Source organism: Leptinotarsa decemlineata, unplaced genomic scaffold (genome assembly GCF_025532065.1).
Source record: "Leptinotarsa decemlineata unplaced genomic scaffold, Ldec_3_MD MMD2_tig00026316_RagTag_RagTag, whole genome shotgun sequence".
NCBI lineage: Eukaryota > Metazoa > Arthropoda > Insecta > Coleoptera > Chrysomelidae > Leptinotarsa > Leptinotarsa decemlineata.
The window spans coordinates 2730743-2756188 of NW_027412685.1; the positions used below are offsets into that span (position 1 = coordinate 2730743).

The 25446-nt window shown below is 33.5% G+C and overlaps 1 protein-coding gene and 2 non-coding genes across 3 annotated transcripts in view; 1 reads left to right on the forward strand and 2 right to left on the reverse strand.

Annotated features, from left to right (window-relative positions):
* LOC111514979 (sperm flagellar protein 2) overlaps window positions 1-25446 on the reverse strand; it is a 101007-nt gene that overhangs the window by 32337 nt on the left and 43224 nt on the right. Inside the window, exons 4-5 of the mRNA XM_074181827.1 lie at window positions 20833-21280; window positions 14677-15164 (exon numbers count right to left, since the gene is read on the reverse strand). Of these exons, the coding sequence (XP_074037928.1) occupies window positions 14677-15164; window positions 20833-21280 (936 nt within the window). The remainder of the gene's footprint in view (window positions 1-14676; window positions 15165-20832; window positions 21281-25446) is intronic.
* LOC111515302 (U5 spliceosomal RNA) lies at window positions 2033-2148 on the reverse strand. The gene has a single exon (XR_002723515.2). It is a non-coding gene; the product is annotated as a U5 spliceosomal RNA (small nuclear RNA).
* Window positions 4143-4260, forward strand: LOC111515301 (U5 spliceosomal RNA). The gene has a single exon (XR_002723514.2). It is a non-coding gene; the product is annotated as a U5 spliceosomal RNA (small nuclear RNA).

A 25446-nucleotide genomic window follows, 5' to 3' on the forward strand; every position in this document is an offset into this window, starting at 1 on the left:
GGAGTTTTATCCCAACCCCAAACCGTTATTTTAACACCTCGACACGTGTTTCGATAATCCAGTGATCATTTGCAAAAGGAAGATTAATCAGTTCAATCTTCGTCTTGAAGATTATCACTTGGTGATCGAAACACGTGTCGAAGTGTTAAAATAACGGTTGTGTAACTCCATGGAGTTTTATTTCAATATTACTGCAGTATTATTTTCTGGGCTTATCAAGATGCGTAGAAACCATAGTGTTTCGACCAATTTGTTTTTGTTTAGTCAAAAACTCTCTACATGAAAAATGCCATTGATCCAACTTTCTACATATTTTGATAGATGGTGCAAGATTCGAAATCTGTAAAGCGTATTTTGTTCAGATATTCAATTTACAGACCATAATGTTACGGTCCGGTAGGTGACTTATTACAGTAGATACTCGTTTATGTTCCGCACTCAGTTCCTAAGTGAGCGGGGAGCTATTTGTAACAATTTGTGGTCTCTTGGCTATGAAAGCTTACTTGTTTGGTACTCAGAAAATATAGCGGTACTATTCCAATTAACAACTATTCAATTATCGATTTCAAATAAAATTTTAATCAAACCTGTAACGACTTTTTGTAGAAACGGGTTTGATGAAAAACTGACGAGTGTTACAACTCACCTCCGATTGGGGCTAGTTAACTTTTTCTATCCCTTGTCTTTCAACTATCTTTCTCTTATCGTTTTTCTCCCGATCTTTAGTCATTTGCCCTTTCCCCTGCCTTTCTTAGTCTTTTGTGTTTTCTTTATCTTATTTAACTTTTCTTCATATTCTTTTTGTAACGCTTTCTTCTCTGACGTGTCTGTGAGGACACAGCATTTTCTTTTACGTTGAGGGCGGTTAGTCAATTTTCGTGGTGGAGCTTACGGTTAAGGTCTTATTTTAAATGAAGAGATATCAATTTGCTTTTGAAGAACAGAAGGTCCAGCAGTCAGTTCGAAGTCAGATTGGCCTCCAGGTAAATCTGTTATAAGTAAAGTTCAACAAAATAGTATTCAAAACATGAAAAAAGGGAATTTAAGTACGTCCAGCGTAATTTTATAGAACTAATAAATGAATAAGAGAATTTTGAACGGGAAACATTGTTTCACTTTCCAAGCCTACTGAAGTATCGCCAAGAAAATAATTCCTCTATTGATAAACACCATTTCAAAACAATAATTTTATATATGAGGAAAGCATTTCTCAGCAGGTTTCAGGGATTTAAAAACAGCAGAGTAACTTTAGCATTTGTCAAAAATCCTCTTAATGCAACAGAGTTGAAACTTTCTCCTTTTGAAATTTACAGCGGTAGCTTTGAAATACAATAGCTGGATTTAAAAAAAAAGGAGATATGGCGCTCTAAAATCGAACGTCTTTGTGTTGAATTGGAAATATTGGAGAAGAAAAAATATAATCTTAATTCACAACACAAGTAGTCTGCTTTGAATGACTTGGAGAAGAAAGACATGATCACTTTCAACAATTGAAATAGTATTCCTTACTCTTATGATCAGCTGAAAAAGCTCGCGTTTGCTGTTCTTTTCCTTTTCAGTTCTACATATATATGCGAACAATCTTTTTCAAACATGAAGATTATCAAGAGTAAATTGAGACATCGTCTTATCGATGAGAACTTGGAATCATGTCTAATTTTTCAAATTTGACACAAAACTAATATTTCAATGAAGTCAACTCACGCGATTCTTTGCTTTAACCTCACTTATTTGTTTCGGAGAAAAAATAATATTATTGGCAACATCATTTAGTAAGGATCAAATAATGACTAAAATTAATAGAAATAGTGACCAATGCCGCCATCTTGCGGCAACGTAAGAACTACCCCACTCGGTCTAAAACAATTTCTGAAACAAAACCGCATCCCAGCAATTGTCTATAAATCCTTAGACAATGTCCCCAATATTCACACCAGTTTACAAGGATATACCTATTTACTTTATTAAATTGCTTGAAATGTTAAAACAAAGACAACATTAGTCGTGTAATTATGTTTAGATTGAATGAAATGCCCAACTGAGTTGGGCTCCAAAAATTGGTTATAGACTCATTTTTGTTGCTCCTCTCCACGGAAATCTTTAGTAAAAGGCGAAAGATTTATTCGCTCTGAAGAGAAACCAGAGTGACTATTAATGGTTTTTCAGGAATACTTGGCAGGCTTCGTTGATTAAGATGTTGCGAACCGAAAGTGCTGCGCTCTATCGGATACGGAATGAATTCCTATTTCCTGTAGTGTTTCGTAACTGTTCATAATTGTAACTGGCCACAGCCAGCTGTTTATGGTCCAGTCATCTTAGTCAAAATTAGGTAAGTATCTCGAATTTTGAGATATCATACTATAAACTCGTATAAACTTCTATTTTGACAACCAAAGTTGTCTCAAAACTTACATATGGTACTTATGGTATGGTGTACGCGACTATTAAAATCTAAGGTCGTAAGTCACATTGCACATTGCACAGATATTTGCTCATTTTTTGCAAATATCTCGTTTTCTATGGGTTTTTCGCTGTTTATATTCACTACCAATGTTGTAGAGGATAAAATGTTCTATGAGTTTTGTTCAAAAAAAATTTCTTTACGTTGAATCGTTTTCGAGATAGATGGCGCGCGGTTAGAGCTTCATTTAAGGTCATCCGGTAGTCCCGGTCAAAAACACGCCATATAAAGTTTATCAATTATTGATAAATACATAATTATTAATAATTTTCATTTCCTAATAACTATTACATTATGTTTAATAATTATTTAACTATATATTTTTAATTAGGTATCGATTTATTTAATAACACTTACCTGCCCGTGTAGTTATAGAATTGTTAAGGAAAATACTTGAACTATTTTTCAATTCTAACGTAATTCATATTGATAACTCCCTAAATGAATAAAAAAATAATGAAATAAATTTTTAATTATTGTTTTGATTACAAATATTCCATACATTTGTGACTGTGGAAATAAAATAATTTGATAATAACTAGAACTACAACTTATAATTTTAATTTTCTTCTTCTTTGAAGTCTTCCGAAAGATGTAGTATTTCAAAGTCCTCTTCTTTATCGTCTTCAACGACATTTGCCTATTACACAGAAATAAGTTACGCATTGTCCAACTCCATTCCTGGGATTCCAAATTATTCCCTAACCAAGTTTGAACAAATCATTCCCTAACCAAGTTTGAACTTGATAATATTGCACTTGCTGGAATATTTGATAACTGCACAGGTTTATTCAGTTTTGTAGACTTGACGTATTGTGCATAACGAAGATGATCGATACTAACCACAGATTTTGGAGCATTATAGTTTGCAAACAAGATTTGAATTCCATTTTAAAATAATCTTTGAACCGGACAGTTTTGTTTTTCAAATTCGGCGTTTTTCGAATGCTTTTAAAAAGGTTTCATTTCCTTTTATAAAAAGTGCAGAAGTCGTATCACAGCCACTTAATGCGTGCAGAAACAAAAGATGATTGAAGTTTTTCCCTTATATTTAGTTAATTTAAGGAATCGGTTACAAATGTTATTGAATAGATATATTTATTTGTTAATAAATATAATCATTAAATGAGATAAGAAATGAAAATTATTATTAATTATGTATTTATCAATAATTGATAAACTTTATATGACGTGTCTATGACCGAGACTACCGGCTGACCTTAAATGATGCTCAAACCGTGTGCTCTCCGCTCTCTATCTGAAAAATGATTCAACACAGAAAAAACATTTTTGAACAATATTGATTGGTGGTATAGATCGCGAAAAACTCACAGGAAATGAGATATTTGCAAAAAATCGATTTTTGTGATCTTTGACCTTAGATTTAAATAGTCGCTTACTCCCTACCACATGTAGGTTTTGAGGCAACTTTTAGGATGTCAAGATACAAGTTGATACGAGTTTATAGCTGGGTATCTCAAATTCCTAGATACTTACCTAACTTTGACTAAGATGACTGGACCATAAACAGCTGGCTATGTTACAGCAGTTACGATTATGAACTGTTACGTCACACTTCAGGAAATAGGAATTCATTCCGTATCCGATAGAGCGCAGCACTTTCGGTTCGCAACATCTTACTCAGCGAAGCCTGCCAAGTAGTCACGAAAAAATTAGTCAGTTACTCTGGTTTCTCTTCAGTGCGAATAAATCTTTCGCCTTTTACTAAAGATTTCCGTGGAGAGGAGCAACAAAAATGAGTCTATAACTAATTTTTGGAGCCCAACTCGTTTGGGCGTTTTATTTAATATAAACACATTTACACGAATAACGTAAATAAAGTTATTAGTCTAAGAGCCAGTGAGCGGCTACCTGCATGTATTTGACCAGACTTAGGTTTTTGTACATTGAGGCCCCTATACCTACCGTACATGATATGGGACCTCACTAAGCCCAAAGTGGTGGACGCGGTGAGTGCGCAGGTAGGACAGGTATAAATTTTTTAGTAATTTCAAATGCATTTGACGACGTTTGCCGTTTTGATATTTTGAAATATATTATTATTGTGAACGGAAAATAATAATGGCTGAACATTACCTCGCGTTCAACATTGTGGCAGACATATTTGAAAATGTTAAAAATAAATGTTTTTTAAAGTAATTGACGAGATCTGCCATTGATACATTTCACTTATTATAGTTTCAAAAACTTATATTGATTAGGGCAGAAGTATTCAGTGCGTACAAGCATCAGAAAATAACAAAATCTGAGATACTACCCGGTCAGATGTCTATGTATTACGATAACTGTTTTACATCAAAATAATGTATTCATGATTTACTTAATTACTGCATTTATTGAAATTGAAATTTTTTATGTAGTTCATACAATATTTAAAAATTTTGGCGATAAAAAAGACGATGAAATACGGAAAAATTTTAAATATCAAGGTATGTTTAGGTAACATACATATTTATTAGTATTCATTATTCTTCATTCATCATCATCCGGGTAATGTTCATCGTTGTGTAAATCATCTTCATCATCAATTGAGTCAGATTCTGTAAAAATTAAACGTAAATTGTAAAATATTGATAATTTATAAATAGATTTGAACATATTCGATAAAGAATTGATTTTTATCAACTTACCAGGAATATTGTCGAAAAAAACTCTGAAATCATTGGTGGTGTTGAATATTCACCTTTAATTAGTCGTTGACTAGTTAAATAATCAGGTAATTTTGTTTTAGATATTCCTAAAACTTCCTCTCTCAAAATATCAGCAGCTGCTTGCAAGGTATCTTGGTCTTTTATGTGCGCAAATAATGTCATCAATAATTGAAACGCCCTTAGGAGCAACAACTTTTTTTTTGTTTGACATCAAAATTTGAATGTTATCATTAAATTTCTTGTGAATTTTTTCTTGTAAATAATGCGCGGCAAATATTGATGCTGCATCGAAACCTTCACTCAATTCTTTAAACATATCGAGATACTCTTTATGCAAATATGACAAAAAATAACAACGTCCCCGTTTTATGACATTCTCCTCAATTAAATAACAAATTTCTCTATAAACGGTTTCATGTGTCTCTGAGAGATATGCCATGAAGTACGGAAAGGACTTTTCACCAGTGACCGTTTGTGATTTCTAAAATTTTGTCGACAAACATCATGATAGTATACTTCATCAGAGGCAACACTTTGTATTTTTATCAAAGTTTCATTGTGAATTCCAGAATCTGGTTCCAACTTTGATAAGATATTTATATGAAATTAATTTTTTTTTAAGTACGTAATGGCTCATTCTTAGACTTACATTGTTTATTTCTTTTATCACAAAAAAAAACACAAATTCAGGTTTGCTGAAGCCACAGTTTCAGGATTCTGAACAGTTAATGGTGCTGCTGAATCTTCCAATTGTATTTTCTCGAACGGCTGATCTAGTGCGTCTTCAATATTTTTTTCTAAAACTTCATCTATCTCAGGAACGTTCACGTCATTCAAAACGGAATCCTGTACCATTGCATCATCAATTATTGAACTATTAACTGATGTTGATGGTTGTTCAGTCGCAGACGACGACGTACTTTGTAATGAAACTTTTTTGTTGGCATCTGACAAAAAAAATATTTTTTAAAACTGTAAACGTCTTATAACAACTACTATGATAGCCGCATCAAAAATATCTTCCGGGTAAAATTACATCGTTGTACTTTAATTTATGAAATTTTCGTAACCTCAAAATATTTCGACATTTTACCATAGTTTCTTCCGAAAATATTATTAGTTTTTCAGTTTTTGATGTGTCACAAAAAACACACTGCACTTTATCTATTTCACTCGACATAATGTCAAAAATATTCAACAATTAATAATCCAATGAACAAAATAAAATAAAGCAACACTATCAATTTTTTTAAATTCACGCAACACGAGGCATCTATATAAAGGTTGACAAATTTACTGAATACATCTGACGGAAACCATTAGATTTGGGATTATAATAGAGCCCTCTCAGGCATAAATCTTATATTATTCAAATGGCACGTAGTAAATATCAGAAAAACTATTATAGGCTAGAATGGGTACAATAGTAATACTTTGGAGTGATTAAGTAAATCATAAATACATTATTTTGATGTAAAACAGTTATCGTAATACATAGACATCTGACCGGGTAGTATCTCAGATTTTGTTATTTTCTGATGCTTGTACGCACTGAATACTTCTGCCCTAATCAATATAAGTTTTTGAAACTATAATAAGTGAAATGTATCAATGGCAGATCTCGTCAATTACTTTAAAAAACATTTATTTTTAACATTTTCAAATATGTCTGCCACAATGTTGAACGCGAGGTAATGTTCAGCCATTATTATTTTCCGTTCACAATAGTAATATATTTCAAAATATCAAAACGGCAAACGTCGTCAAATGCATTTAAAATTACTAAAAAATTTATACCTGTCCTACCTGCGCACTCACCGCGTCCACCACTTTGGGCTTAGTGAGGTCCCATATCATGTACGGTAGGTATAGGGGCCTCAATGTACAAAAACCTAAGTCTGGTCAAATACATGCAGGTAGCCGCTCACTGGCTCTTAGACTATATGCAATATAGTATCCGAATCTACCTGTGGTGAATGTGGTGTGCGCTTTTGTTTCAGAAATAGTTTTACGAGTTATTAGACTGAGTGGGGGTAGTTCTGACGTTGCCGTAAAATGGTGGCTAGAGATGGCACTGAACAGTTAAATTTGAAGAACTTGTTCGAACTGTTCCAGTTCTTATCGAAAACCTGTTCTTTTTAACTGTTCATGTTCACCTATTCTTAAATGACGTCTCATCTTGCGTCATGGTCACTTTTTAGCGTTCGGTTCCGAGTGGTTCCGAATTTCCATACGTTCCCTCCATTCGTCTTGTTCTAGAGTTTTATTTCAGTAACAGGCTGAATTTTAGTGTAAAATAAATGAAAAATTAAGCTCTATTTGGATTTTTTTTTCAATCATAGAGAAACAAATGCAACTAGCAACATGTGAAATTTGCAAGCAGGTTATTTTCTTCAAATCTTCCGTGACTAATTGAAAGCGTCATATGCTCAGAAAACACCCCACGGTGAAAATTCTACCCACTAGAAAAACAGTGAAAAACCCACGTTGAGGAGAATTCACAGAGACAGGGACCTACGATTTTGCAACAGGTAGGTATTTAATTAATTCTTTTTGCATGTTCAAAATTTCATGGAAAACATTTATGACTTGTCAGTGCTCAGTGCAGTCGAGAGCACAGGTCACAGAGCGGTCCCATCCAGTTCCAGCACCAACCTGCGCGAGCGTCTTTGGAATAGCCACTCACCGTCTGAACAAGTTCAGTTCAATGAAAAGAACAGGTTCACTGAACAGTTGACTGATACCTGTTCCGAAAAACCAGTTCAGTTCTTTTGGGCCCATCTCTAATGGTGGCAATGGTCACTATTCTGTTAATTTTAGTCATTATTTGATCCTTGATGAATGATGTAGCTAATACTTATTATTTTTTCTCAGAAACAAATAAGCGAGGTTTTCGCAAAAATACCTACTCAAGCTAAAATCTAATATTTTTTCCCTTGTATAATAAATAACTATTTAAATACGTTAGTTTTCAAATTACTTTTTCTATCATTTCAAATCATAAAAAATTATAAATAGAAGGACTTTCATTATGAAAATCAATTAAAAATACTTCATACCTATAAGCACTTCCCATTACTATTAGACACTATTCCATGACACAGTATTCATTCAACAAGTCCAATAAAATAAGGATTTAAATTACCATGCAAAAGGCAAGCCTGCATTTTTCAATATAGGTTGATTTTAGCATACATTTAAATTTAATTTAGGGGATAGAAAATGAATAAAAACTACCCCAAAAATCCTGTTTTTGAATATATTTCGAAAGAATAAAAATATATGAAGAAAAGGTTGAAACAAAAAATGTAGGCAATAAAATTTTCTATAAAATGGTTTATGATCACTTTTGACGTATTTGCAATAGAAACCGAGATATTTGCAATAATCAAGTAGGCATTCCTTTGACATCTGAAGAGCATATTGCAAAACGGAAAATGAAAAAGAAAATAGGAAACAAAAAACCAAAAATAATAAAAACAAATACTAAGACTGATAAATCTAAGGAAAAAAAGACTGTTAAGAAACGAAAGGTAATTCGTAGGTTGTCTGATAGCAGCTGCGAAAAAATTCCCATCGTTTTCAATGATACCTCTGAAAGTGAAACTGTAGACAGTGAAAGATAACTGCAGAGGTTGTAGTGTAGTATTATAAGACACAACTGATGGAAGATTGGATACAATGCAATAGTTGCATGTTCTGGATGCATGAAAATTGCACCGAGTTTGAGGACATGTATTGAGGACGGTAATAGAAAAAAAAAGGTAAAAGATCTCAAGGGCAAAGGGAAAGGCAAAAAAGTATTGGCCATCTCTCCCCGACTGCTATGGCTATCACTCCCGGGCATTCTTGGAGAGATGGTCAGTCCTAATTTTTTTTACAAAGTTAAAATTACGTTATTGCATCTGTCAAAGTGATTTATCGTTAATATTCAATAAGAATTATAAGTAAAGTTTAATTTTTTGTATTAATTAATGTTTTATTCATGATACTTTCTTCACAGCAGAGTTTTGAAGTTACTAGGGCCATCTCCACCGTAATTACCCTATCAATAATATATATATATATAATATACAATATACCGGGTGTCAACGAATCTATTAGACAAGTCATAATTTCTAGACTATTAGGAGAATTGAAATGAGATTTGGTATAGTTGAATGGTATGTGGAGAGGAATGTTTTCACATATTTTTCAGTTTCCGGTCACTTCCGGTTTCAGCGGAAATGGCTCCGGTTCTGAATTTTTAAATGGAACACCCTGTATATTGTAACATTTTTGGATTTCTGAGACAATTCTGGATCAGAAACTGACATTTCCGGAAGTTTTTCAGCCTACTTGATTTTTTCAGAGTCACTTTTGAAATTGCATCTAGGTGGCCATGATCGGACGTAAACTAATCTATGGACCTCAGGTGATATCAGAAAATTGCAATAGCGGAGTTTTAGTGACTAGTGTGTTGAATATGAATGAGACAAGTTTACAAAATAACATTTTCGTGTCTAACTATTATTTTTCAAATGGCGACCATTTTTTGACAAGCAATTTCCGAAAAAAGGATTTTTTGACGAATCTAACGTTACTAATTTATTTGCGATTGGATCAACAAATTCAACAAATTTAACTAATAATTTCAGCGATGCACTTAGATTTTTTGCAATATCCTAAGTTCTTGAAAATTCCACTATAGTAAATTTTCAAAGTGCATCCCTCCTTGTTCAAGACACATTTCAGCTCGTTCAATTGTTTCTCTCAACACGTTTTGTAACATTTGAGGCGATATACTTCTAAATGCCTGTTGAATCCTTTCTTCTAAGATTTCGAGAGTGGCTGGGGCTGTTGCATAGTAGGCCCTTTCTTTTACATATCCCCAAATGAAGAAATCTAACACAGTCAGATCCGGTGAACGGGCAGGCCACCGTACTGGACCGTTGGTTGCAATAACTCTATTATTAAAATGCTCTATTGAAAAATCAAGTACGTCTCTGCTATTATGGGGTGGTGCTCCATCTTGCTGGAAGTAAATTTGCCGTAAAACTTCTAAAGGCATATCATTAAGATGATCCTTGATTTCATTTTGAAGAAAACCCAAGTATCTAACCCCTGTTAACTGACCTTGAAACAATATTCTGTCTGTTTAAAATCTGTTTAAAATCTGTTTTTCCGTTAACCAGCTGTCGCACCCCTACGAACGACAACCCTCAGAAGTCGAAACTTGTGCGAGCTAAGAATTAACGAGGTCTTACCTTTTAACGTGTGATTCCTAACACGGGTTGGACGGTAGCAAGTGAAGATCGATCGCTCAGACTAGGGCTTGAACCACCGACCAACACGGCAGTCAATTCGAGTGAGTGAACAAAGCACCCACGCCGAACCGCTTGGTTACCGACTGACCAATTATTGGACCAATTATTCTGTTTCCAACGATACCAGCCCAGACATTGACGCCAAACCTTTCTTGAAAATTGCCCTCTCTCATTGCATGTTGCTTTTGTTGGGCCCAGTACCGACAATTCTGCTTATTAAACATGCCATTATTTGTAAACCGTGATTCGTCGGAAAATAGAATGAAGTTGATAAAATTTGGGTTAACTCTATGATTTTGAAGCAACCAATCACAAAATACTACTCTTCTATTGCCGTCGTCAGCATACAAATGTTGATGTAACTGATATTTAAATGCTCGATATCCGTGCTTTTTCAGTATTTTTCTTGCTGATTCGTGACTTATCTGCATTTCTCTACTAATTTCTCTTAAAGAAACCGTTTTGTCAACTTCTACCATAGCAAGAACGTTAATCTCAGTCTCCTCATTTATGACAAACCTCTGTTCTGCGTCTCGATTTCCCTCTTGCCTAAAACGACTCTCAACATAGGGAAAATACTGATGAGATGGGTGTTGCCGATTGGGATATCTCTGAGCATACAACTCAGCAGCTTTCCTTGAATTTCTGTGGCATTCTCCAAACAATAACAACATATCCACTTTTTCACTTTGAGTATACATTATTTCGACGAAAAATTAAACTAAAACTAACGAAAATCAAGAGAAACTTCTACTTTCTGCTCATAAAGCTTATGTCACTGTCATAACCTAGGTGAGCGTTTTGTTCTCCAAAGTGGACTTGATGGAAATAACCGCAAAATATTATGCATCATTCCTATCCATGGCACCCTTGACAAAAGTAAATGAATTTGTATCGAGTATTTTCCTCAGTAATATTTAATTTATGTTCTTATTTGTAATCCAATCGCAAATAAATTAGTATCGTTAGATTTGTGAAAAAATCCTTTTTTCGGAAAGTGCTTGTCAAAAAATGGTCGCCATTTGAAAAATAATAGTTAGACACGAAAATGTTATTTTGTAAACTTGTCTCATTCATATTCAACACACTAGTCACTAAAACTCCGCTATTGCAATTTTCTGATATCACCTGAGGTCCATAGATTAGTTTACGTCCGATCATGGCCACCTAGATGCAATTTTAAAAGTGACTCTGAAAAAATCAAGTAGGCTGAAAAACTTCCGGAAATGTCAGTTTCTGATCCAGAATTGTCTCAGAAATCCAAAAATGTTACAATATACAAGGTGTTCCATTTAAAAATTCAGAACCGGAGCCATTTCCGCTGAAACCGGAAGTGACCGGAAAGTGAAAAATATGTGAAAACTCTCCTCTCCACATACCATTTATCTGTACCAAATCTTGTTTTGATACACCTACTAGTCTAGAAGTTATGACTTGTCTAATAGATTCGTTGACACCCGGTATATATAATATATGTATATATATATATATATATATATATATATATATATATATATATATCTTACGACATTCGGTTGATTTTGAGGGGTTTTTCAAGTGATAACTTTTTATGAGAGGGTAAACCGCTTCGTTACCTAACGCGTAACGGAGCCAGTTTGTCTAGCTTTCCTTTCTCTAACGCATACGTAATCGGAAGGCAGGCTCCTCCTCTCTCGTTGGACAGACGACCAGGTTTAGTGTGCGTTAGACATGTACTGTCAACAAGCAAGCACGTATTATTCGTTGATTATGTGAAACGTGGCTTGAAGTTTATGATACTAAATTTGTGTTTGTACATTATTAGAATCATTATTTAACCCTATAAAAGTAACAATTGGCATATGGTAGCTTTATTATATGTACATACACAAAATAATCAATAATAGCTATTTATGATATGAGTGTTAAAAGTAAGGTTTTATTTTGTGAGTGAACAAAGTAAAACATAACATCATACACAGACACAAACACAAACATAAATATCGTACACAATTTTTTGTACAACTGTCCCGTTTTCACAATAAAATAGATAAATGTAATATTTCTATAAAAACACATTTTGACATCTCTTGTCAGTTGACTATTTTCATGTTATCGGTCGGTCGGTAAACGGTCGGTTCGACGTGGTTGCTTTGTTCACTCACTTAAATCGATCGCCGTGTTGGTCGGTGGTTCAAGCCCCAGGCTGAACGATCAATTCTCACTTGCTATTGTCCAACCCGTGTTAGGAATAACACGTTAAAAGGTAAGATCTCGTTAGTCCTTAGCTCGCACAAGTTTCCACTTCTGAGGGTTGTCGTGCGTAGGGGTGCGACAGCTGGTTAACGGAAAAACATATTTTAAACAGAATTGCTGTGAAGTGGCCGTGTCAGGTGAAGCCGAATCACCTGGTTGCCAACAAACAGTATTGTTAACAGCTCACGCGATTTATTTAAAGTCACATTTAAAATTCTTGCTAGTGTTCAATGTCTTGCATAATGAAGAACAATAGTGAGGAATTGTGTGTTTCTGACGATATTGAAGAGGCTGCAAAAAGAGCTTCAACTGAATTGTTACCAAAAATATCGGCTCAGCAGTACGACATCGCATATTCTATTTTTTTTAATGGAGTAGACTTAAAAACGTCCGTGGAAGTTTCATCGAAACCGTCTCCTTAGCCTATCTAGAAGAGAAATCAAAAATATGGAACTCCTCAACTTTGTGAAGCAAGTTTTCAATGATAAAGCCAAGTGCGCTCGTTAAAAATGGTATTAACACAAGAAAATATTTCAAGATAATAACATTCTTGAAGCGGAAAAATGAAAGTTATAGGCCCAAAAAATCAAAAACTCTTACGTTTGAATAAGTCCAGAGGTTTATAAATAAGGCGCATGATGAAAAATATTTGATGATAAAAGTTGCTACTATTTTTGGAATATATGGTGCCTGCCGGCGTGAAGAGCTGTACCATTTATTAATTGAAGACATTAAATTAATGGATAAATCATTGATTGTTTAAATTCCGAATACAAAAACGAAAATGGGTCGTTCTTTTTGCATTGTTGGAATAAACATTGACTATTTTGATAAATACTTGGCATTACGCCCTTCTGTTATCAATCATCAACGTTTTTTCTGAAATACTCAAATTATAAATGCAGTGCCAACCCAGTTGGTATAACCACGTTTGGGAAAATGCCCTCTACTATTGTTGAGTTTCTGAACCTCCCGGAACTAAAGGAATATACAGGTCACTGTTTCAGAAGGTCTTTTGCTCCTTTGCTAGTAGAATCAGGAGCAAATATAACGGATATCAAGAAGCACGGAGGGTGGAAGTCTACAACAGTAGATGAGGGTTACTTTGATCAATCTATTTCTTATAAAAAAGCTATTGCTGGAAGAATAATCCCAACAGCTAGCTCCAGCGTTACAGCATCGTCCTCTTCACTTCAAGAATTAAATATTAATGCCCATGAAATTGTCAACTCAGATAATTAAAATATATTACAAGGCTGTTCAACATCGCAAGGTATTAATATCAGCAGATGTTCTAATTGTACTTTTCATATCAATGTTCATAAATAATAATGATATTAACGAATATAATACATTTGTAACAGAATTGAATTGTATGTATATCTATTGTTCATAATGAAACTTCCTTGAAAATTGAATAATAATGTTATTGGTATTTGGTCGAAAAAAATCGTGTTGAAAATACTTTCAGTGTTGAAAATATTTTTAACAGGCTACTTTGTAAACATCATCTTTTAATACTCTTGACAACCATTAAAACTGTCTATTTTAATGACAGTTGAATAAAAAAGATTTTATTAATGAATAACCTTTCCTTATATTATCATATTAATCTACATAAAATTTAAGTGATAACCTAAGCTTTTCCCAAGTTAAAAAATTTCAATATTAAATAGTTCAACTTAGATTACTTTAAGTTATCACTTCTGTGGGGCGTCCCGAGACGCACACGTTTTTTGTTTTTCTTCTCAAGTTCTGTAATTTCCGTTCTCAGCACTTATAGATGTTATAAATTATAGAATATTCGTTCATGATTTCAGTTTCAGTTGATAATATAAACTTGGTTTACAATAAAAATCATTTCATGGGGCTATAACGAATATCAAATTTTCCCTAAATTAGAGCAACTACTCTCATCTATAAACACTTTGGTTATCTAGAGAAACATCAACTCTTGTGCACAATCATTCCTTATACCATCGTTACTACTAAAGTATTTTACCAGTTTTATTCTTTTTTTCCTTCTTCGCAATTTTTCCCTTTTCTCCATTTGGATCTAATTTAGCTTTTTTACTTTCAAAAACTGACCATGTCCAAGTGTCAAATTTGTTTGTGATGATCAAAACTTTATTGAAAATTTGGTCTATTTTATCGCTTAGAGGATTTCCATCACTTTCAACATTTTCCAGCAAATTTATTACGGATTCATTAATTTCAGGATCTTCTATTTCATATCTTGCCAAAATTTCCTTCGTTATTATATCGTCGTTTGGCATTTTTGTAAGGAGCCCCGTATAATAATCATTCAAAAATATGAATGTGTCCGCGTGTCTGTCAATTTCCAGTTGTAAGGCGTTCACATAGTTGTTCATTAATTCTATAAGTTGTTTTGGAGCCCACCCTCTCTTCAGGAAAAAGCACCGTTGTTGTTCAGTCTCCATCATTTTTCTGTCGCAAACTTCGATCAGTTTTTCTCTCATTTCATCGACTCTAAAGAATGAATATATCAAATATTAATACATAAAAAATGCTTCAATGTCAGACTTCCACTTGACAGTTTACAAAACCGCGACACGTGTTTCGATATACAATAGCGAAGTGTTTTTAATGATGTTATTAAAGTTGAAATTTCGAGTTTTGAAGTCGTAATTTCCAAAATCAAATAATAAAATATGTGGCTATTTTCTGCGCTTTCGTATGATACAGTATCAAATGCTTTTTAAAATCTAAAGTCAGCTTAATTTTCAATTTTTGAAATGACTTCCATTGCAGCTGCCATCTCTAGACTTGCGGAAACCATACTGACCATTATATAAACTTTGGCAACTTTCATTATATTTTAATATTATAGCATTTTCAAAAGATTTCTAAAAAATAAATAATAAATTTGGTGAAATTTCAGTCTTGACTGCTTTCACAATATCCATACTAAACTAATATATTTTACTCAAAAAGAAGCTTTCTTTGTATTCGAATATTCCATTTTTTTCTTCAATTTCAGTTGGATTTGATGGCCTAAAAAAGATAAATGAGTAAACTCCGGTGAGTAAACTAAATTGATTTGATCATTTCATGTTCGGCATACCGTTTTTGAAAATTTCGACCACATTGTCCCACATAAACACTATTACACTCCCGACACTTAAGCTTATACACTCTAGATTTCTCTTACTTGTCCACTTTATCTTTAGCATTTAAAAGGAAATCAGATAACACGGCACTCTGAATGCCACTTCCACATTGTTTTTTCTGAATAAACCCGCGATTATGTTTAACATAAGCCATAATAATGATTTCAACGCAGATACAATCCAGTAGTTAGTCAGAAAACAAAGCCGTAATTTCACTTACAGATTAATAAACCCCCAGATCAAACAATCAGAAATCAAGAAATGGGTAACTCTAACATATTTTGGTAAAATAGCAGAGATAATTGCGGGTTTCTTCAGAAAAAACAATGTGGAAGTGTCATTCAGACCACGTGCCAGGTTATCTATTTCTTTTTCAATGCCAAAGATAAAGTGGACAAGTTGGAGAAATCTGGAGTTTATAAGTGTCGGGACTGTAATAGTGTTTGTATGAGACAATGTGGTCGAAATTTCCAAAAACGGTATGCTGAACATGAAAAGTCCTTCAGACTATAGGTAAAAATGATTCGACGTTTTCAAACCATTTCTTGGCATGCAACCACAAGTTCCCGAATCTAAACGATACGGATATTTTGTACTATGCAAGGAAGGGTTGCAAACTCAATTATCTGGAATCCTTGGAAATCCACAAGCATGAACATTACAGGTGCAACCTCTTAAATGATAAAATCGATTTAGTTCACTCACCGGTTTTCAAATTAGCATATTGACATTGTCACTAGTAAACAAAATCCAGGTACTCAATGAAGCAAATTATTACCTCTATTATTACCTACAGTGGTGTTATATAAGAGCTAATATAATCAATCATTGGTAGTATAATGTATAAGTTTGAAAAACTGCAGTAACGTTAGTTACAAATAAAAGTGGTAAAAAACATAGAAAGTTTCAATTCTCTTTTCTTCATTATGATTTCCTACCACGTTGTAACGGCTATATCCATCAATTTATTGAAATATATACACATTTTTGAAGCCCTGATATATTCGGAAAGGTGTGCCAGCGTTAATAACCAATGACCACTGCACACACCGTGGGGTAAGTTATAATTAGGTAAGTGATCATTAATTTGACACTGATCATAGCTAAAATTAGTAAAAACAATCAGGCGCGGTCGGTCATGAAAGGTATGATTATTGTAACTATATTATTATGATTAATAAAATTGGAACCTTTAGTGTAAGATGAGTCTAAAAATAGACTTTCATCTTACCGCACATGATAACGACACCAATTTCGCGTCATCTACTGCTGATACCAACCTGGTTAGCGAAACGCGCGTCGATAGACAGTGTTTTTGTTCTGGTGTGGGAGAAGTGTTTCCTTTATAGAGACATTAATATCTGGTCTATACAATACTATGTTCAACTGTTGTCAAATTAAAATTATAAACATTAATTGTGGAGTTCCTGTACATTGTTAATTTCCTTCTCATTCAGAATCTCTCATATTCATTCCTTCAGTATCGAAAGTTTTTGATTTATTAACGAAAAACGTAATGCCTTCTCTTCTCTTCTCAATTTGTTAATAACAACTGCGATTTTTTGTCTGTTGGAAAATCAATAAAATATATCTTTCTACACGTCATTCTGAATCCAATGAGCTATGGTACATATTTTTAGTAGTTTTATATCCACTGAACACGCATTTCAAATAGTCAACTAGACTAATCATGATAAATCTAATTTGCGTGAAATAATTGAAAACGCTACTTCAACTACTTGTAGTTTCAGTCATCTCCGATGATGCTAACTTAGTAAGCGAAATGCGCGTCGAACGACATCATTTTTGTTGTAGTGATGGAAAAGTGTTTTCAATAGATAGACCAATCATGTTTATAGCTTCTACAATATAGGTCACAGTCACATAAAGCACAATATTTCTATAGTGCTATAACATGAGCTGATAAGTCCCAGGCCAGAGGAAAAAAACGCGTTTTTTTTTGTTCAAAATTGGCTTTATTCATCAATGTAATCTCCATCAAGAGCCACACAAGCATTCCAGCGCCGCTCTAACATCCCAATACAACTTTTGTGGAACGATTTATTTTTTGCCTCAAAATAGGCCTTAGTTTCAGCAATAATATCTTCTTCGAACGAAATTTCTTACCAATGAGCATTTTTTCGAGGTCTGCAAACAACCAGGGAGCCAAATCCGCCGAATACGGTGGATATGGGAGCAATTCGAAGTTCAATTCATGTAGTTTTGCCATTATTTCAATTGACTGGTGACACGGTGCGTTGTTTTAATGGAATTTTTTTTCTTTGTCATATGCGGTCGTTAATTTGCAATTTCTGTCTTCAAACGCTCCCATAACGCTATATAATATTCATCGTTGATGGTATTTTCCTTCCCAAGATAGGTCGATGAATATTACACCACGCACATCCCAAAATACCGAGGCCATAACCTTTCCAGCTGATTTTTGTGCTTTCTGGCGCTTTGAACGAGGTTCACCAGTTGCTCTCCACTCAGATGCCGATCGTTTTGATTCCGGAGTGAAGTGATGGATCCATGTTTCATCCATTGTCACATATTGACGCAAAAATTCCGGTTTGTTATGTTTAAGCATGGCCAAACACTGCTCAGAATCATCAAGACGTTCTTGTTTTTGGTCAACAGTGAACTCGTGCGGCACCCTCGTTGAACAGAGCTGTCTCATAATCAAATTCTCATGCAATTTCAGTTTTTGATCATTCAAAACGATTTTGTGTTTTTTTTTAAATATTTTCTTGTGTCTAATGCTTTTTCAATGTTGTTTACTCTGTTACATTCCATTAAATTTTTTTACTAACAAAAATAAACAAATATGATCTTTGCTTACAATAAAATTCTTTTTTTGCTACAATTTTTATTAAGCAATTATTATATCCGTTCTTGTGATGCACTGTTTGTAACCTTTGGTGTAGTAATGAATATAACTGGACTCCTATCCTAACACCAAACCTTTATTTTTAACACCTCGACACCTGTTTCAATCACTAAGTGACCATCTTCAAGAGGAAGATTGAACTTATTAATCTTAGGATAGAACTCCAGTAATATTCATTATTCCCGTTTTTTTATTGATTAAAAGCTTTCATTTAACTTGACTTGTTTGTATGTTAACAAATCTTGCAAGTTTAATTTGACCCACTTCCTGGTATCCGATTGACCTGAAATTTTGAATGCTGGTCCAGAACCGATGACAATGCATGTTAATCATAAACGTGACCTGATGTTGCTGCCAGGATCGGCTCTGTACGATAGATCTCCACAGCGGTAAATAGCAGAGACACGAAATTTTGTATACGCATTCGTTTATGATAGGTAGTTGGTAGGCCCACCATGAAATATATGGCACATCCAGGGTTGGCTTCAATAAAAAAATATATTTCTAGAAATAAAATTAAATCAAGCTTTTACCTTTAAATACCTACTTCCCGACTTTAAAAAGAAGACAATAAAATGGTGTAGTAGGTTGTAAGAACCCATATTTATTTGCATTGTGAAAAAATATTATTATCTACCACCCTCTAAGTTCTCAGAGTAAGAGCATCACGCAATGTGAGCAAGAGGCATACCATGACTTGTGTAATTTGGTGAGATGGGCGTCATTAGCATTGGTCTGCAACCCGTCTAGGAGAAAGAAAACTCCAAAATCAAACCCAGAACGGTGTTTCGTCAGGCACGAGTAGGCTATAAGCTGAAAAAAGGGGCGCATTTTTCACCAAATTACCACCCAAGTCAAGGTGAGGCCGTGCCGAGGACTAAGTGGCATCAGGGTGTAAAATAATGTGAACGTACCACCTCAGGGCACCGGAGCGCACCCTGTTGTATATTAGCTCTTACCCTGCTAAAAGAAGCTCTGGGAGGGTTGACAAATATTTTTTCGGTACTCGTGGGAACACTATGGGAAATAAAGAAACATCAATATAAAGGAAAAGAAGGTTAGAGAAAGAGAAATTGAAACGAAATGAAAAACTTGCCAATGAAAGCGTTAACGCCAAAGGTCTCCTGGTAGAAGAATTAGACTGTTCGAAATTAACTGGGACTCGGCCAGGTAATAATGACGCCTTCAAATAAATGAATAGACTAAGAAATATAACAAGCTAATTCTTCTATAAGGTATGCCGGAGGAGTAGGTACCTACCTACTTCTATAGAATATAGTTTATCCTAATAATAGTTTTCCCCGGTCCATAATTTTTTCTTTTGAAGGACTCTCTGTTTTATAGATGGACTTTCTATTGATCGATAACTATCGATTGAAACTAAAAAATATAAAATAAAATAATGATAAAAAAACTTTTACGATCAAAATAAAATTTTAAATCACATTAACCACATACACTAATGACTTATTATATAAAATTAATTAATTATTATTATTATTTATTATCAATTAATTATAATTATAATAAAAGCTTCTCGCGATAATTTCAATTTGTAATTGAAATTTTGTAATTAGGTAGGCACCTACTAAACTTGTGAGCAATTCATAATGTTTGTAATTAAATAAAAGTGCCGTGAATGCTCAAAATGTGGAACTTTAATTCGAATAACTTTTTTTCACACATAGGACTTGTCGGGTTTGAAATTTATTGCAGTACCTAGTTGATGTGTCAGAATGTTTCTTAATTTAAATTTCATCTGACTGAATATGTAGAGATTTCTTCTAGGCATCGCGACAAGCTTTTATTATAATTTCAATTTTGTAAAGTCATAAATGAATGTGGTTAATATGATTTGAAATTTTATTTTGATCTTTTTCGGGCACTTAAATAAAAGCTTGTTTTAAACGTTTTTTTATCATTATTTTATGATCTTTGATTTCTGTACCAGTTAAACTTTCCATTCCATTCAGCAGACTTTTTGAAATTGAGTAGTGGAGGAACGTGAAATCAAAGATTATTTGTCGAAATGTTTGTCAAAATTTTTGTTAGCCTCACTGTAATTCTCGGCGGTTTTTTGGTATAAGTAGTTGCTGATGACTGCAAAAAGGCAACAAGTTTTAAAGAAAATACTCACCGACAATGAAGCTCAGCTTTGAATTCCTCATCACTTCTGATTTCATCATCAAACTCATTATAGGTTTGCTGAAACTTTCTCAAATAAAGCTGCTTGTCGTCCGGTTTATCAGTATTGATTTTCATGAAATCCTCGAGAAATTTAACAGCGGGCATGATTGGATTCAAAATGAGCCGCTGCATGAACATCACCTGATTGAAATCTCTAATGTACACAGTTTCAGTGTTCTCCCATATTCCTGCCAGTGATATTTGAAATTCTTCGGGTAGTTTGATGCGAATATATTCCCAACCCGGTTCTCCGGGTTCGGCAATCCTTGTTTCTTGTTCTTCTTCGACCTCCTCATAAATTATTTCTGGTATTTGTGTAAATTTATCTTCGTGTACTATGATAACAAGATCTGATTTATCCTTTTTTCCCTTCTTGCCAAGTTTTTCTCTCTTCGGTTCTGAAAAAGTATAAACCTCAATTAATTTTGTTCATCATAATTAGACATTTTATTTAAGGAAAAACAACGATAAAAATAAAAACAACAATAAAAATTGATTGGCGCTCCGGGACGACTTCAGTGATTCCAGTGGCGCATTTGCTTTTTCAGCTGCAGAACCACATCATCTGAAGATCTTGATTTGCCAATGTCCTCTCTCTCATAATTTACTAAAAAGCCGGCATATATATATATATATATATATATATATATATATATATATATATATATATATATATATATATATATAGTATATATATAGAAAAATGGGAATAACGGGGTCTCTCAGTAACAATTGTTACTGATTTGGATTATATTGAAACAACATCTAGAATTATTATTAAAGATAGAATAACTTCACATAAAAGTGATATAAAGCTTAATAAGAAATCATGTGCATTAGCGCAACATTCTATAGAAACAGGACATAAACCAAATTACTCTAATATCAAAGTTTTACATACAGAAAAAAATATTTCCAAACGCCTTCTTGAAATGGTTGAAATTAATAGGCCTTCAAATTGTATGAATAAGAGAACAGGCATTGATAATCTCAGCAGTATATACAATAACTTACTGGAACTACAACAAAAATAATAATAATATTAATGAAAATTGTATCAATCAACTTTTCCTTTAGAGTGAAAGATTATCAAATCATCATGCCCATTAAAAAATGACATTTATGTGAAGGTATGACATTTGTCAAACCAAAAAAATCCATTAATGTTTAACTTTTTTTCGTCGATTTATATGTTCAGTTCATTGTTTTTTACTCATTTTTACTATAAGTATGATTTGTAATTTCATTCATTGGCAAAAAAACCACAATTCAATAAATTATAGGCCCTGAAGAAGCTTCCCACTAGAAGCGAAAGCTTGGCAGCGAAAAGCAGAGTTTTGATTTTTGACTTTTCGACTGGGAGACCCCGTTATTTCCATATTACTGTACATTCCCTCCAGTCGCTAAAATTCTCAACTTTTTATATATATATATATATATATATATATATATATATATATATATATGGAGAAATTCAACAATACTCAAAAAATGGGGGCAAACTGCGGACACGTGTTTCTGGCTATTGACCTCATCAGCGCGGTGCAGCCAATTACAAAGATAGACAACAACTGGTTACCAAAATGAAAAAAATCACATATGCACGGTGTCACCATGTAGGCAGCTATAGCTACCTGCGTGACTTGCGGGTCCAGGATATAAATACAGAGATATAAATGGTATCGCGTGTGTATGATATAAATCAAAAGGGGGAAATTCGTGGACAACACTCAATAAAGGGGGCAAAACACAAATGTGTAGTTATCTCCTGTTGGTGATACCGTGTATATGTGATGGTTTTTATTTTTGGTAACCAGTTGTTGTCTATCTTTGCAATTGGCTGCGTCCGCTGATGGTGCCAATAGCCATAAACACTTGTCCTCGATTTACCCCCATTTTTTCAGTGTTCTGTCCAGGAATTTCCCCCTTTTGATTTATATCATACACACTCGAGAACATCTATCTCTCTCTCTCTCTCTCTCTATATATATATATATATATATATATATATATATATATATATATATATATATATATATATATATATATATATATATATATATATACAGTGTGACCCATTTAAAATGGAACCACCCCTGTAGAATGTGCATTTTTCAATCAATCTCAATTTTTTTTTATTGAAATATTAAGCATGAAAAACTGTATCTTGACACTAACTTTCACAATTTTACTTTCATTTCCAAGGCACTCTATGGTTTTTTTTGTTTGTCAAAAACGGCAAAAGTTTATTAGGCAATTTTTGTTTTCAAATTTGACTACACCACTGGATTCGTAGTCATTATAAATCAAAACTGTCAAATTTTCATTAAAAAATATTTGTTAACAACTAAGTTACAACAACTTCAATTTTGGAAACAGAGTATTTGTTTGTAATTTTTATTCAGATTATAGACATATTTGAGATCTGACAACACTGTTATCACCAAGTAGAACACCAGTGAATTTGTACAGTGAAAATCCGAAGTCAACAGCTCAATGCGTTCTACAGTTATAACTCCTGAAAATATGGCAATGTGAGAGATTTGTGGTGCAAGCGTTTTGTAATAAAAATCTGACTACACCACTGGATTTGTGGATAATATTTTCTTAAAATCATTCATTTGAGTGTAGGTTACGAGAAGTGTATTCTAGAATAACAGAAAATTAAAAATTCATTTTCAAGTTATGCAGTACTTAGTACATTCTTCCGCATAGCCGCTAAAATCAAATTGATTTAAAGCATGGAAATCATTTATTCAATAATAAAACAGAGAGCAGGACAAAAATTGTTCCCTGTAAATTCTTCATAACTCAGCTAAAACAATCTTTTAGAGGAGATATCAATAATTTGAGGAAGCTGAACTCATTATGCAAAGGTTTTATAATAAATCAACAGTAGGCTGTGATTTTGACAGTTAATCATAAATAAAATAATAGTTGTTAGTTACGTGCATTTAATAATGGCTTTGCAATTATCATTAGAAGAAAGAATTGAAATTGTGAGAATTTCTGGGGACAATTATCATAGTGAAAGAGAAGCAGCTAGGATATTTAATCACAGACATCCAAATCGACTTCCCATTTACAGAAGCACCGTCAGTAAAATTAACAAAACATTTAAAGAAACCGGTGCAGTCAGCAAACATATTTTAAAAAATAATCACCGAAGAAGAAATTTAAACGAAGGTGCTGTTTTAGATTATTTTAGAAACCACCCAAACAGAAGTTTACGAGTCGCCAGTTTGGATTTAAACTTACCGAGAGAGACTATTCGACGATGTCTCAAACAAAACAAAATGAGAGCATTTAAACCTAAATTTCTTCACTCTTTAAAGGCAGGTGATGAAGTGAAACGTATGGAATTTTGTTTGTGGGCACAAGGCGAGTACCTGAATACAAGAAATTTTTTAAACTGCATAATGTTTAGTGATGAAGCTTCTTTCAGCACCAATGGGGTAGTTTCATCGCAAAATGCTCGGTATTGGGCTACGGAAAATCCGCACTGGATCATAAATTGTAAAAGTCAATATTCCGAAAAAGTTAACGTTTGGTGTGGTATATAGTACAAAATAGAATAATAGGTCCATATTTTTTTGATGGAAACATAAACGGGCAAAATTTTTTGGAATTTCTAAATAACCAATTATCGGACGAAATAGATGAAATGCCTCTTGCAGAACAAGTAAATTTATATTTTCAGCTCGACGGCTGTTCCGTGCACAATTCGAGGATTGTTAAAGAGTGGCTAAATAACCAGTTTCCAAATCATTGGATAGGACGAGGTAGTGACTTAATTGAATGGCCACCTAGATCGCCTGATCTAACAATATTAGACTTTTTTCTGTGGGGTATTCTGACACAAAAAGTATACAGAACAAGACCAACGAATCGAGCTGAACTCATGCAAAGAATACGACAAGCTTGTGCCGAAATTACAGTTCAACAAATAAGAAATAGTGTAAACAATATTCGGAAGAGATACGATAAATGTATTGAACTTAATGGAGGTTTGGTAGAAGCCACAAAAATTTGAATGTTTAGTTTTAAATCAATGTTTATTTTAGTATCAGTTTTTTCTTAATGGCAATTAATTGTTGAATAAATACTTTGAAACTTGTTTGTATACATTTTGTTTTCATCAGCTATAGAAGAAGGTAGAGTAAGTTCAGAATCTCATAAAATGTGATTTTCCAGGTGCGCTGTTACAAAAGTACTATTATCTATTATTGGGAAACTTCCAAAAAACTTACAAGTATGACCATTAATACTTCAAGATTCTATCAAGATTTGGTAAAAGCGCAATTGGGAGATCCCATGACATGAGATTCTGAACTTGGTCTACTACTGCGTAACTTGAAAATGAACTTTTAATTTTCTGTTATTCAATTATTCAATTTTTATTTTAATTTTCACTTCTCGTACCCTACACTCAAATGAATGATTTTAAGGGAATATTATCCACAAATCCAGTGGCGTAGTCAGATTTTTATTACAAAACGCTTGCACCACAAATCTCTCACATTACCATATTTTCAGGAGTTATAACTGTAGAACGCATTGAGCT